The 15,425-nt window shown below is 41.7% G+C and overlaps 1 protein-coding gene across 2 annotated transcripts in view; it reads right to left on the bottom strand.

Moving 5' to 3' along the window:
* nrn1la (neuritin 1-like a) overlaps positions 1-7,340 on the bottom strand; it is a 68,277-nt gene extending 60,937 nt beyond the window's left edge. Inside the window, exon 1 of one of the 2 annotated variants that reach the window (XM_086163581.1) lies at positions 7,288-7,340. In XM_086163581.1, the coding sequence (XP_086019707.1) occupies positions 7,288-7,336 (49 nt within the window). In that variant the 5' untranslated portion in view covers positions 7,337-7,340. Of the gene's footprint in view, positions 1-3,923; positions 4,069-7,287 lie in introns of those variants that run through there. The other variant, XM_086163580.1, reaches the window with a different exon arrangement.
* Between the last annotated feature and the right edge of the window lie 8,085 nt (positions 7,341-15,425).

Here is a 15,425-nt window from a genome sequence, read left to right as displayed (position 1 = left end):
AGCTTCCTCTCTCATTGCCTCGTGAGGTTTAAGTAAGTCAAAGAGTGATGCGGGGAGCGGCGCTCTATCTGATCACACGAGACCTCTTAAGTTCTTCTCTGCTTTAGAAAAATTAGATGAGGTGACATTGCTTATATTCAGAGGGTCTGATGTAGGATCGGATTCATCGTTACTTTCGGGTCCCGGGCGAAAGTACACGGACGCAACAGAGGGGACAAATTGGAGAAGGGAAAAAAAAACAGGGCATTTAAAGATGAGTGGAAAGACAGAAAAGACCGCAGATGCAAAAAATGAGCAAACATGAGGAGATGTACAAAAGTAGTAATGAAGGATGGACGGCGGAGGGGGGCTGAGAAAGAAGGGTTGATGGTGAGTCTTTGAAGGGAAACCAGGAGCAAACGGGAGCACAGACTATTTTCCACCGGACATTTCTAACTACTTTAATGAGGAATCATCCGCTCTCTGTGTGTCGACTAGAGTTTAAAAACAAAAGCATCTCGAGGTGCCGAGGCCGACCCACTGAGATGGAACTTCGAGAGAGAGGTTGGTATTTCCCAAGGAGGACAATTAAAAGCGGAGCACAATCTCCCCCTCGACTTCAGACCGCTTTTAATGTGATTATCGGGGCGCCGATGACGCAGAGAGAAGACCTGCCGGCTAAGAGGATCTAACCTGCTCTCTCTCCTCCTCATACCTCCGGGTTTTCCAGCACAGAAGCAGCACAAAACTCATCGTGCCCAAGAAAATATGCAGTATTCCCACTGCAACGGCCACGACTGGTAAGCTTCAAAACTAATAAAGTGGACCAATCACTGTTTAGACGATATTTAAGACTGGATTACAAACTGTGTAGCTTCGCTGATAAGAAAAGGTGCTAATTTGGGAGTCTCATGGTTTGAGCTGGAGTCCCATTTGTATATCATATATAATCTCTTCAGAACAAACTTGAACAACATCCCTGTGATTTGTCTAAGGTACATAAGAGTATATTTTAATCAATGTGATCAGTTAAAACTTTAAAATAAGCCAAACAAATCATACTATATGGACAAAGTATGAGCCGATTTCAATGATAAAGTCTTTCAAAGAACCCATTGATCGAGGACATTGAACTGGCTTGGCAATCAATTACTTGGATGTGATAATTAAATACGCTTCATTCAATGAACCAGTTATGAACGGCTGTTATTATAAATTAGCACCTGCTGAAGCAGCCTTATTTGACTGGGTTTACCTTCTGACCCGACAATTCCCAGTGTTATAGATGAGAATTATCTCACTCACTCTCTCTCTCTCTCTCTCTCATCCTTTTGTCTGTTGTTTTCCCAAGTCTTGATTTCTTTTGGGAGCTCATCTGTTGCCAAAAGCACACATCAGACAGAGCGCCGTTAATATTCCAGAGGATAATTTCATGAGTACCTGCTTTATAGGCTATTGGAGTAACAAATAGTAACTAAAACGCAGGTACAACCATGAACGGTGTACTTCCTGCACTTGTTGTCAAATTATAGCATTTTCTCTAACACTGGGATCATGAATCCAATTGGGGTCTGAAAAATTATTCTTTACGTGATTTTGAATAAATTGAATGCTGCATCTAACTCGTGCGTTGTTGATTTCTGGCACTAAATTATTTCCACTGATTATACTCGTTTGCATTCTAAGATGAAGAAGCTAGTTAGCTTAGCTTAGCATAAAAGCAGGAAGCGGGAGGAAACTTTGCTTGGAGGTCCAAAAGATAAATGTCTGTTTTCTTTTTTTTTTTTTTTTTTGGTTTATTTTCTGCTACCTAGGAACTTCTTCTGAGAATCTAAAAAGAAATCTTGTAATCCCCTGCTCCCTCCCAATCACCAGAAGACTACCCTCCATCTTCCAGGCCTTCCGATCATTACAAACGGGAACATCTGTCAAGGCTAACTGCACAAAGCTTGATGTTTTGACACAATCCCATTTCCCACTTTATTCTCATAACAATTACGGCATTGAAAACGAAATATCAGTCACTCGCAAATCAGTGTTGGCCTGTTTATGATATAATTTTTTTTTTTTTTGTTAATACCATCTATTTAGCATGGGACAAAAAAGCTGCAGTTTGAAATGTAAATATGATAAAATATTAAAATACAACTGTTTAAATTATCTTTATATAGGAAGCTCAGCCTTAAACAATTATTACCAAAAAAAAAAAAAAAGACAACAATCCGTTGTCAAGCAGGAAGGGCTGACATTGAGTCAAGATGAGCACCAGGATCCAAAAGTCAAAGCTTCCTTGTGTTATTTGGACCCGAGCCTTTCCTGCCTGTCAACATTTCACATGGTCAAACAGCACCACACACACACACACACACACACACACACAGCGGTCCAGACCAGCCTTTACCTTTCGATGCCTGTGTGTGTGTGTGTGTGCAGCCCGAGCGGACACATTTCTCCTCTGTCAGTAATCAAATGTCACAACAGACTTTCTTTTGTCAGGAAAAAAATCTCAGAGCAGGATCTTCACCTGACGTTTGCGAGATGCTGTGTGAACGTAGTAATGAGCCCCCGCCGGGACCGAGCACTGGAAAGACTTTTTTTTTTTTTTCTTCTAGCACACTCCTTTTGCTACACACGAGCCTTGTAAGTATCTGGTGCGATCAAAGGCAGCAGTAAATCAGGATTAGATGAGAAATCGGGCTAATTATGAACCTCCGATGGTTCTGTTTAAGAGCACCGAATTTGATCCGGCTCTATCGTCTTATTGGTTTCGAGGAGTCAACGGGGAAGCCGAGGGCCCGGCGCGCAAATGGCGGCAAGGCCCTGCGATTGAGAAACATCTGTCTGTATTAATGGGACAACATTTCCCAGCGCTGCTGCGTGGAGGGACACGCTAAGTAAAGACAGAGGAGTGTTTCCCGGTCAGGTTCACACAGCGACTGAGTGGAGTCTCCGGAGACTCTCCTGAGCAGCGGAGGGGAGGAGGAGGGGGAGCAAAGCTGAGATACATTTATCATTTATCTCCATCGGTTGAGGTTTTTTTTTTCTCTTTTCCAGAGAGTCTCCGGCTCCCAGGAGACCCTCATCCAGCCCCAGTTTTCGGTGCTCTCACATCAGCAGCAGCAGCAGCAGCATGGCATGAAAATCCCTATTGACTATGACAACAATGAGAATGATGATGATGATGATGATGATGATAAACATACCTGTACATTAAAGAGGTTAAATATGTTTTTTTTTCCATTTTCTCTATTATTGCCTTCTACTGAAAGTGACATTTCCTAATGCTCAGTTAAGAGCCGAAGAGATTTTTTTTTTTTTTTTTTTTTTTTTGGGATATTACATGTCCTCTTGATGATTTTAATCTCTTCTTTGTTTTTTTTTTTATAAACCGATAACTTTCAAAGTGTCACCGACCATTTAAACATAATTGTACACTACTGCTACTGCTTTAACATCCAGCTCAATCAGCTGCGTATCCCTAGGGCCAATCTAATGAAAAATCTGTTTTTAAATATATCTTAAGATAAATAGTCTTGAGGGAATAAGGCTTATTGATAGATTGAGCATCAAACAGCTGCAGCCCCTCATGCAGTGCACATCAGTTCACGTGCGTGACCTGCAGGTGCACAAAATTCAATATACAATACGCAAGTTGGGAGTCACACAGAAAAGCCGGGGAGGCGCAGCAGAGCAACCTCTGTGAGAGTCACAGTACTACTTTTATGCAACCGTCGTGCACGTACACACACGCACACACACTCACAGGAAAGAGAGAGAGATAGGGACTTCAGTGCCTGACATCCTCGAAGCATCCTCTGGATGCTGAGGATGGGACACTTGAACTTCCCTGAGAGGAGGCGCTCACCTCCTCCTGCCGCAGCTCCGCACTCTGACTGACCAAAACTACAAAAACGCAACTTCCCCGCACGATTTCCGGTACTTACTCAGAACAAGAGCAACAGGCAGGAGCAGCAGGTACGCAGAGTTCGTCAGGGATGCCATGCTGGGTTCGCGGTGCGTTCACGACTTCAGGAATTCCCAGCCCTTTTCTTTATTTTTTTAATTTGTTTTTTGTTTTTTTTTTGTTGTTTTTTTTTGTAGCGTGAAGAAATGCCGCTTCACGGCTGCTCCCGCTCCGCAGCGCTGTACTCACGGTGTGAGAGGATCCACGGCGCGTTCATCCACTCGGATGAGGGAGGGCAGGTCCGCGCAAGAAGGGGAGGAGGAGAAAGAAGAGGAAGAGGAGGAAGATGAGGAGGAGGAGGAGGAGGAGGAGGAAGGTCCACGGCAGCTCCCCCGATAAGCATCTCTTGTATGAAGTCTGGTCCGGACAGACTGCGCTGGAACGATGGGAGGTTCAAGAGGCTTTACTTCGAGGAATTACATTTGTTTCCATTGAAGTTCATGTACAACTAAGGAACAAAACCAGCTTAAATGATATATTATCAACATTTGATGGTAATTCTGATAGTTTCTCTTAATTCAAATCTCTTAATCTCTTACTTCGTGCACCACGTGGCTAAAAAAAAAGACTTTTCAGACTGCAACCAATTAACAAAAACGCTCTCAGCTGCTCAAAACTACCTGCAATGTATAGAGAAGAGAGCACGGAAGAAAACAACACACAACGACCCCTAGGGACGTAACAATTCAATCATTAATTCATTCCTTTTTTTCTGGTTTTCATTATTAAAACATTGCGATGTTATCCAAGGTCCACAGGGATGACCAGTGAATACTTGCATGTAGATTTTTAATTTATTTTTATAATATATATTACATTAAAGAGATGTATATAATATTATGTAATAGAATATAATATATAAATAGAATATTTAATAATTTAATTAATCAATTAATAAATATAACATATAAATTATATGTAATTTAATAGATTTAGTTTGATTTAATAATTTTCAATTCATATTCGTGTATTTATCTATATATCATATATTTTAATTTAAATAAATTTGATATAATCCATTCATTTTCTACATCCCTTCTTCTGCACTCAAGGTCACAGGGGTACAGGATCCTAAATTTTATTGTTTTTTTTTCTTTGAAATTTTGGACTGATTTTCCAAGCATGTTTCAAATGTGAGTGTAGATAAATGCAGACAAGACAAAGTGGAAATTTTCATATAATGCCTCAAAATGGAACCACCACCAGTGCCAAATAAATTGATCTAGTTATTTTCCAAATGTTTGAGCTACTACCCGATAAATAGGTCCTGAATTCCAGCCCCTTGGGGGATGATGCACTTTTGCTGTTTAATCTGGAAGTTGGGAAGATTTTATCACTAACTGAATGTGTACTCAGTGTCCCACAAAAACAGAAGACTACATATCATCAGACCTGTTTGCTGCAGGAACAGCTTCCGTATAAGAACCAAAGAAATAAATAAAATAAACTGCAGAACATACAATGCAACGGTGCGGTAAAGAATAAAACACTCGAGCTCCAGTTTTGTTTCTCATTCAGGGTGAAGCAGGAGTCGCGCTGTCCACCTGATAAGAGCAACACAGAGCTGTAACGGAAAGGGCAAAACATGTAGTAGTCAAAGTAGTGCCTTGCAGCATCTGCCCAAAAATCACTGAAACCAAGTCTGCAGGCTTTTCTCTTATCCACTATTTAGACACAACTATAAATATTTCTCAAACTTCAGTAGAACTGCTCAAACTATGGAGTAATGCCTGAATATGCAAAGTTGCCTAAAGGCCTAAATATGATCAAATGTCCAAGTTAAACATTAAACTCGGTAAGGCGCCTCCGAGACACATCGATTTCAACAGATGCTTAACAGAGGACAGGATAGCGGACTGCTGATAGTTTCATCTTTAATTAATGTTTATAAAGGTAGATTGGTCTTGGTTTGCCATCACACGCGAGTAACAACAGAAATGTCGGTTCCTCGGCATACGGAGAACCAAAAACCTTGATCGATTTGAAAGAACAACCTAACTGATTAGCAAAGTAGAGATTTCCTGTTTGACAAAGTGCTGCCACTCAGAGCCTGTTGGGAGTAACTGCACATTCCGAGCAATGTTTTAAAAATCCAAATCCTTCAAAAGCACAAATATAAAATTCTGAAAGGAACCAGGATAGAGAAGAAACCAGAGGAGCTACCAGGTGAACGTAGAGGCAAAAAACTGCACGCACAGACCACTGCCAGCAGCTGCTGGGCTGCAAATATGTCAGATATCGTAAAGGGAATGTTGCAAACTACTCTCATTTATTCCTCTATTACTATTAATTTGAGCGTAATAATTAAGAAAATATTGATTGGAGTGAGTTGCAAAATGAAGGCCAAATTTAAAACTACATAAGAAGTGCCTCTCAACTGCAACATTTCCAGAATAGGATTGATTTTTAATAACTTTATTTCTAATGCAATGCTCCTCTCTAAAGTGCTGAGAGTGGTGTGGAGCTGCGAGGCTGTCGTCCCCCGTGGCTGTTAAGTGAATTTTACAGAGATGATAAAAAATGGTTTTGGTAACTAGGATTGGTTCACTCTTTCATAACCAAAAGTTAAAAAACTTAACTGAGAAATAGTGGGAAAAAAAAGAGTTTCCATGCCTGCTGTTTAGCTTTTAGTATTTTCACACTTGAAATCAAGGACTTGTGGTTGACAAGCCAAATCATCAGGCAGAGGGAGTCCTGCTGCGGGAGGCCAGACCACTTCAGCTTGACCCAGAACAACTCACAGACAACGGGGTCTCTTATCACGGGAGGGTTGAAATGAACCAGATTCATCAGCGCAGCCTCTATAAAAGTGCACAGAGAGAGAAGGACACTAAGAAAATTCTATGTCTATTTTTCACTTGGGCAACTATTTTTTAGATAAGCAGAAAATCTGTCAGTCCTCACTAAAGGAATAACATGAGAAGAGATAGACTCAATAAGATATACTAAAATATACCGGAGGCGCTTAAAGCCATCTTTTATTTTATACAAAGAGAAGAAGTGATAATGATAATGTTCACTGCGGTTCCCTGGTTCAATTTCCGACAAGGGCGCCTTATCTCGGTGTTCTCCGTGGAGTTCTTCCGGGTTCTCTGTTTCCGACCACAAACCAAAACCACGTCGTTGCCCAATTTGCCCGGACGTGTGAATGAGAGAGCATATGGTTGACGCCTCTATAAATGGCGATCGATCCAAGGTGAACCCCGAATCCTGTCCAATGGCAGATGGGATAGGCTGCAGTATCCCATAACCCTGAGTGCGATATAGCTTGTACAGATAATGAATGAATATTCACGAAATGTATTGGAACAGGGTTTTTAATCCCATTCTTTGAGGATTTTTACCTGGACTGCAACCATTTGATTGTGATGACATGAAATAACGTGCCGCCATCCCCTCCGCCTGAACTTGTAATTGGAGTGAAACATCAGGGGGGCCTCTCTGGGTGGAGTCTCCATGGTCACCCTGTGTCTGCAGAGGTTTCCTCCGGATTCTACGGTTTCCTCCAATAGTCCAAAAAATCCAGCAAGTTCATTGGATGTTTCCCCATCCAGACCCTCACTGCAGAATAGGCAAAAAAATAAAACTAATTGAATGTGTGTCTATTGATTTGTGTCCTACTCTTTTCCCTCCTCACTTGAACAGCACTTTAATGGTAAGTGATCTATAAGCATATGTATTATTATCACTGAAACAAGACACGTACATGTGACAGTGTGTGTGAAAACACACAGGGTGCATTGTGAATGAGGATAGAAATACAAACATGCTGTCAGTGACAGCTTTCAGACCGATTATATTAATATTGTTTTGTGCTTGTGACCGCCGCAGCGATGATCTGAAAAGTGTACAAGTGCTCCAGAGTAAGAACTCGATCTGTAATTATTTTCCGTCAACAGGCTTTGGAGAAACTTTTTCTTCATTTGACTCACATCGATAGTCGGTCCATGTAAACGCGATCATCTGGACGTCAATGTCAGGTGTCATCCTTGAGCCCCTCCTGGCTGCCCGCCCGTTCTGTTAATGTGCACCTTGTGTTTCCAGTCAAACATCTGTAGAAATGGGAGTTGTGCCGCTGTCACCTGCGTCCTCCCCTCTGGCTCCTGCCAACCTGCATTTCCCTCTTAAATTAATAGTCAGACATCTGGTGGTCGGACTGTCCAGCATTTTTTTTACGTTTTTTTTACAATTTAACTGACCATTCACGGCAACGCCCTCGGCTCTCTTGTCCCATAGTCACATCAGAGATGTTTGCAAATCACTGGTTTCTCATAAAGATCCTTTGTATTTTAGAGAAAAGGCGCATACGTGTTTAATTTAGTGCTTTCACATCTACATAGGATTTGCTGACAAAAAGGCCAAAAAGCAGTGAAACTCTGTAAGAAAACCAAAGCAATCAATATCCTTTTTTTTGTATAAACTGGGTGACAGTTCTTGAAAATGAGATCAGTTTTTAATCGATACTTTAAGATGATTCCAGAACATCAGGATCTATGCTGCTATTCCTGCATGCTGCATGATAACCTCCGTCCCTCATCTGTGTGTTTAGACGACACAGAGGCGTCATTAACAGTGATAGGCCAGAACACGGTAAATGCAAACCAGACAGGTGTCTGGGTCATAAAGAGACTTTGCAGTGCTGTAGGAGGAAGCTTTGCAAGCGAAGATTTCAGAAGAGTCTTTCACAAAGCGAGGCGGCAGCTCTGAATAGCAGCCAACACTGAGAATCTGATGTGATTCTGCGTAAAATTTGAGAAGAACAGAGGGAAGGGGGGGGGTGTAAGAGTGACCAACACAGGGAGCGCTGCAAGGACATGGAAAGAACAGAGAGCATCCGAGTCCGCCGCTATTCACAGGCTCGTCCTCGCTCCCCAGACAGCTGTGGAGCTGAGCTGCAGACGAAGCAGGGCGGTCGGGTCAGCAGTTTAGCACCGCTAAGCGCTCCAGAGACGATCAATTATGGACATACAATGGAGATGAGATGGAAAGCGAAAGTATGGCTAAAGCCTGAGTCTACTACTGATCGAAAGAAGTAAAGGATTGTAGACGCGTGGAAGAGAAGGGTGTGTGTTACCCGTAGAAAGGCCTGGGTCAGCTGTCCCTGCAGCAGAAGTTGCTGGATGTTGTGTGTGTGTGTGTGTGTGTGTGTGTGTGTGTGTGTGTGTGGTTGGGTGGGGCAACATCAACCAACAATCTCCCTGTATTTTTTTATATACATAAAGTTGATCAATCGATATAATTTTTGTCCCAGCCAAAATATATCAGAAAGGGTTTCTGTTTGTTATTTTGTTGTTTTTTCATATATATTTGTGTCAAGTCAATTTTGTCAATTTTTCCTCTTTCTGATTCCCCCAGGATATTTTTTTTTTATATTGGAAAAAAGACTTTGGTGGACGAGAAATAAATTGCAGAGGGAGAAAGAGTCATGATCAAATTTGTGGCTTCACATCATCCTCAGGAATCAACCCTGCACCCTGTGTGCTGCTCAGCAGTAAGAACTGCCAATATATATAATCAGGATAAAAAAAATAGACATCTGTTCATACACAAATTGGATATATTGTCCAATGGGAAAGTCAGACCCTTTAGAACCAACACTTGTTTCAATGAGATTCAAATGTTTAGTGTTATTTACGTCGATAATATTTGGAGAAGAAACGCCACAGGAATTCAAATAGATCACTCACTATCTCTGCATTCAGAGGATGTTATTGCGTCCTTTTTTTTTCCTGTATGAATTGGACACATCAAGCCTTCGATCAACTGCTGCCATCTATTGACTGAGCCTGAAACATGACGCTACTTCAGACCCAATTCAAATTGTCCCTTTGTATAATCTTGTCAAACTCAAACGGCTGAGACAGGGAGAAATGAGAGGTCACTTGGATGCATACTCTCCCACCTTCAGCTAGATCTGGTTGTGGATATCTGCCCGGACATGAGCTGAGACGCGATTGGTCAGTTGATGACTGGTGCTTTGGAAGCTGTCCATCGTATTGCTGGGGCTGTTCAATCACAGGGTCTCTTGTATCCCTCTCCCTCTGTTTACTGCTCAGGGTCTCCAATCGCTGGGTGTATTTTAAGATGAAGGTCAGCAGAAAAGCAAATAAATGGACAGAGAGCTTCTGCAACAAACTCTTCAAGCCATAATGCCAAGTCTGCAGGGGGCCAGAATGATGACTCATTTTCAAAAGATCATGATTCAGGCCTCTATTCATTTTTTACCTGATAGGCCAAAAACAAGAAAATAATAAAGGGGTGGTCAACATGAAAAAAACACAAAGACTCAGAAGTTACTTATTGCCTTCTTGCAAGTGTTAGAAAACACCTAAATTGTGCCAAAATGAAATGGGAAAAAATGTCACTGACATAAGTAGTGACTAATTAACTACTTACAGTGAATGCTGCAAAAATTACAGCATCTTTCTGCCCCACTGCCATTTTGAAAATGGAAAAAAATGTACATATTAAGCACAATAAATCTTTATTCAACACTGCGAGAGGAAAATCTGATAAAGTGTGTTGAAGTCATTAGCGGGATAACAGTATTCTGCAAATATCACAATAAAAGGACCCATGTTCCTCTGTGTCTGGGGGATGTGCAGAGCTGATTCAGCTGATTTGCCACAAGGACTTGTAAGTTTGATCAGCTGTAAGTTTGACTTTACAGTTTTCCTGTAAAAAAAACACAACCTGAAATTCTTCTCTCCCGTGGCACTTATATTTTCATAGGTATTATTTTACGGAGTGGAGTAATGGAGTAACTCTGTTTTACAGAGTAAAACGACTTTTTAATGACTTTGTCAGTGACAATTCCACCTGTCATTCAAAGCAAAACATTCAAAGCAAAATAACCTGACATTTAAAGATTGACAGATTTTTTATTTTTTTAGGATATTAAACATGATTTTTGATCATATGTACTCTATTTTATGCTTGTTAAATCAATCCAGAGCAGCTTCAAGGTTAGCAGGCTGGACTCATGATGCAAACAGATGAAGTAAACAGGGGGGAGGTGGGGGGGGGGGGGGTGACATGGGAGGGGTCAAGCAAAGGCCAGCCGGGGTTTTCCTGTGCAGACAGTTGGGGGACGGACGCAGGGTGTGTGCTGACCACCATCTGGCCCTGAATGCTGGATTGCAGGGAGTTTAAGTACAACAGCGCAGGTGAGCAGGGGGATAGGAAACAGGTGTGCAGCGACGTTACGGCCTGCAGAACTACCCATGGCCACAGGAGGGGAGGAACCAGGGCTGTGACACACGACCCTTCACAAATAAATCTTTTACTGGGACGGCCTTCAGGGGAAACTGGGAAGGAAGATCAGTTTTGCCATGTTCATCAATCTTCTCACTGAATTATGTTTCAGCAAAGAAAATGAAACTACATACAAATATGAAGTCTGTCTTTGGTTATTGAGGGAGAAAAAGACAGAGATAGAGAGAGAGAGAGAAAGACAGAGAGGGAGAGAAAGGCAGAAAGAGGGAGACAGAGAGAGAGCCCAAGAGAGAAAGAGAGAGAGAGAGACAGAAAGAGAGGGACAGAAAGAGAGAGAGAGAGAGGGAGAAAGAGAGACCGAGAGGGAAGCACAGAAAGATAGATAGCGAGAAAGAGAGACAGAGACCAAGAGAGACAGCCAGAGAGACAGGGAGAGAGAGAAAAAAAGGACAGAAAGGGGGGGACAGAGAGAAATAGGGAAGGACAGAGAGACACACACACGGAGACAGACAGAGCCTAAAAGAGAATGACAGAAAGAGAGGGAGAGAGAGAGAGAGAGAGCAAGACAGAGCGATAGACTCAGAGAGAGTGAGGACAGAAAGGACAGAGGACAGAAGGGGGGACAGAAAGAGAGAGATAGAGAGACAGAGAGAGAGACAGACCAGGAGTGAAAGAGAAAAAGAACCCTTGCTACCTTGTTATTGACTGATGGAAAGCTGTTTGTGTCTCTGAACACACTCTGACAGCCTTGGTGAATTTCAAAACAGCTGCCGGACTCCGGTGGAGGTTTTCGTCTCCAACCTGAGGATCAACACACCGCCTTTCACAGAGCGGCTCCGCAGCTCCGTCTGAAAGGGAATCATTACAAAAGACGTCCCTGAGCTTTTGCAGAATGATGATTACGGGGCTTAGACGAAGGTAACTAGTGTATCCTGGAGATGTGAATGTCTGTGGTTGTTTCAAGGAGGGCACAGTCAGATATGGATAAACCAGACCACCTACGGTTGCTGTAATAATAACCACATAAACTCAGGCGAGCTCCAATCTTACTCCTATTCAATGAAACAAGTTCAGTTGGATGTGACCAAAGAAGCACAACAGCAGAGACTGGATCGATTTAACCATTCATCCAATATTATTTATTGTGTCTGTGATAAACTGTACAGGCAAACGTTGTGGATTATTCCTTTTTTTTGCTCCCCTTATGTTATTTAATAAAGACCAGAGATTACAGTTGTTGCTGAAGTTTGAAGGTGAAAATCTTAATGAGTTCTTCTGTTACAAAGGACACGTTCCTGTCCCCAGCGGTTTGTCACTACACGCTTTGCATCGGTAAACGGGCTTCAGTCCGTCTCTACAGCATAGATAACTCCATCTGCTGGAAAGCAGAGGCACCGACACCTTTTCCTGCACCATCGCTGGAGTGAAGATGTAATGTGGGACGAAGAGGCAACCGTTCGAAAATGTCAAACATGATAAAATTTTACAGCCGTCGTATTACCACACAGAGGAGGGGAGCAGAGATGTATTTCTCGATGAGCATCGACATCATATTTGAAGCCGAAGAGGTTTCTTCAGTCCAAGACTGAGCTCAGCGTGATGGCAAGAGCTGAGAAACATCAGCATATCTGGGGCCTTGTTCATCTGGGGAGGGGGTCAGATGGAGCAGGAGGTTATGGGCTCCACCTCAGGCGGGTTTATCTGGGATTTTCGACAGTCTTTAAATGAGAGAAATGCCACCAGGTTGTGAAAAAACAAACAATTTTTCTTGTTCCAGGTTTATCCTACAGCATCATCTTTCTTTCATCCACACGCATCAGAACATAAAGGAAATGTTGTCCAGCACATAGAGAGTAGAATGATAAGCATTTCTGATTCAAGGCTATACAAGTGAGTTGAGACATTATAGCTGCGCAGAGGGGACCTTTCTATGTGGAGCTTGTATGTACTCCTGTTCTCCAATTTCTTCCCACAGTACAAAAACAGAGAAACGAATGTTTATACATATACATATACATATACATATATATATACATATACATACTCTCTCTCACTATATATATATAAACATATATATATATGTGTGTGTTGTATGAGTGTATACGTATATTTATGTATATATATATAAAGAGAGAGAGACAGACAGATAGACAGTATAGTATCAAAGCACAGATTGCATTGTAAATGAAATGTCCCTAAACAGATCCCTATTGAATGGCATTCTTAATATCCAGCCGCGCCTCCTCCATGCCAATTCAATCTTATGAAAGGTCACTATTCTCGTGAGAGAGAATAGAGCCCTTCCTTTACACAGATCTGAAGAAAAGTATCCTTGCTAATTTACATCCCAAAACCTTCCTGAGTCTGAGGGGTCAGGGAAGTGCAAAGGTAGAGCCCATGTCAGGCTGGAACTGGATCTAAGTCTTCTGCAGACTCCTGAAAATATACCGGGGTGAGCAGGATGGCTAAAGATGTAACCTAACAATAATCTTTGGCCAAAAAAATTAAAATGATATTTGGGTTTCAGTCACTGCAATGAAGCAATTCTACCTGAATGTCAGCCCCTATAACAATCGCCATCACTATTTAATAGAATGGCAAAATTATCTGCTGAAACTGTGCCAATTTTGATTTTATCTATTTTTTCCACTTAAAACAAAGAAACTAAACATTTATAAAAGGAGGCATAGTGGTGCTATCTTGTAAGTTTATACCTGCCCGATTTGTCCAGCATCCTTGATGAATTGGATATCAGAACCCAGACAGCTGTGTAACAATGACTACATGTGGTCGCCCATCTCTCTTTGATTGACTGGTGGTTACCTGCATATGGAATTGAATTCATCACTATGACAACAAAACCAGTCTAGCAAGAAACACGAGCCCTGAGGAAAAGCGAGGATGCTGTCAGTAATGCGCCTACTGGCCATGATGCCTGCAAGCCCCACTGGGATACCTCCATGTGGGTAAAAGAACACTTGGAACTGCAAGGACCTGAACTCGAAATAGTTCAGCACAAATCAGCAATACCACAGAGATCTGGACTGGATATAGCTTCCTGACCTCTAGTCTTGCAAAGACAGACCATAGTACTATACTGTCAGAATGGCTTGGCAGCACACGCTATCATTTCTGGGATGGCGGAAAGGGAAAAAAATGCTTGCACTAGATTGTATTTCCTTGCAATGTTTACAAGGGTCTTAGGTAGCAGCGGGCCGGCGGTGCAGCGATGTGCTCTTGAAGAACATTTGCATGTGATGTGCAGAGTCTTGGTATCAACAGATGAATCCGAGAAAGGAAAATGCAGACTGACACTTAAAAGGAGCGTATTCAAAATGACGTGGGATTTTCAGTTAAAAAGACAACTATGCTTAAACTTAGGTGTCAAATTGAGAAAGTTTGTTCATATTTTATTTGTTAAAACCGTTACAGTTAACTGCTTTTCTATTCAACTTCAGAAGAAATGTTTTGTCAACAAATAAGTGCATTGTTTGTATCAGCACAACGCTGTTGATTCAATGCAGATGAAACCTAATCAATGAGCCGGGGCTTTTCAGAGGTGGGATTAAAAGCTGTTTTGGCTTTGTAAATGTCATTAAATCTGACTGATTATGCCTTTTTGCCAATTAAACAAACAAATAACTGCAGTCAATTTTATTTGTTGTTTTATTTTGTCAAAGGGGTGCTTGAATACAGTAATGTGCAGAATGAAAACGTGGAGGACAAAATTAACTGAAATGCTAAAATCTCCAGGGAAGCACCTGAACACTTCTGCTTGTGGGCAACAGAATCCAGACTTCCCTCTTCAAAACCACCATCTTGACTGGATGTCTAATGTTCGTCAGTACACCTCGGGTTTTCACCATTTTTCAAGTCATTACACACTCTGAGAAGTGAGGAACATATCTAAAGATGATTTGAATGTAATATGGGAACCAGTGTACCAGAATTGGGTGCTCGTATATTATGCAGTACTCATGTGTCCAGTCTCTTTACTTTAAGACCCTAGTAATTCACGTCACCATGTGCAATTTTAATATGACAAAGTTGTTTGCATAGAAAAGTTGAACATATATGATTCTTTGCTGCCTGAAATTATATTTTACAAGATGAGCCTACAAGGACGATTCTTTGTCATCACACAAACTGAAGAGCAACATTTAGCAGTGAAACAAGACACTCAGCCTCTCTCCCTCTCTATCAATCCCACTCTCACACACTAAGTTGAGGTTACAGTTTTGCAGTTTGTGGGCTTTTAAACTAACAG

The sequence above is a fragment of the Fistularia commersonii genome, chromosome 17 (genome assembly GCF_037954325.1).
Source record: "Fistularia commersonii isolate RoL2024-O1a breed Wild chromosome 17, RoL_Fcom_v1.0, whole genome shotgun sequence".
NCBI classification, from domain to species: Eukaryota; Metazoa; Chordata; class Actinopteri; order Syngnathiformes; family Fistulariidae; genus Fistularia; species Fistularia commersonii.
The sequence above is the reverse complement of the archived record's forward strand: the minus strand, read 5'-3'. Positions and strand labels throughout refer to the sequence as shown.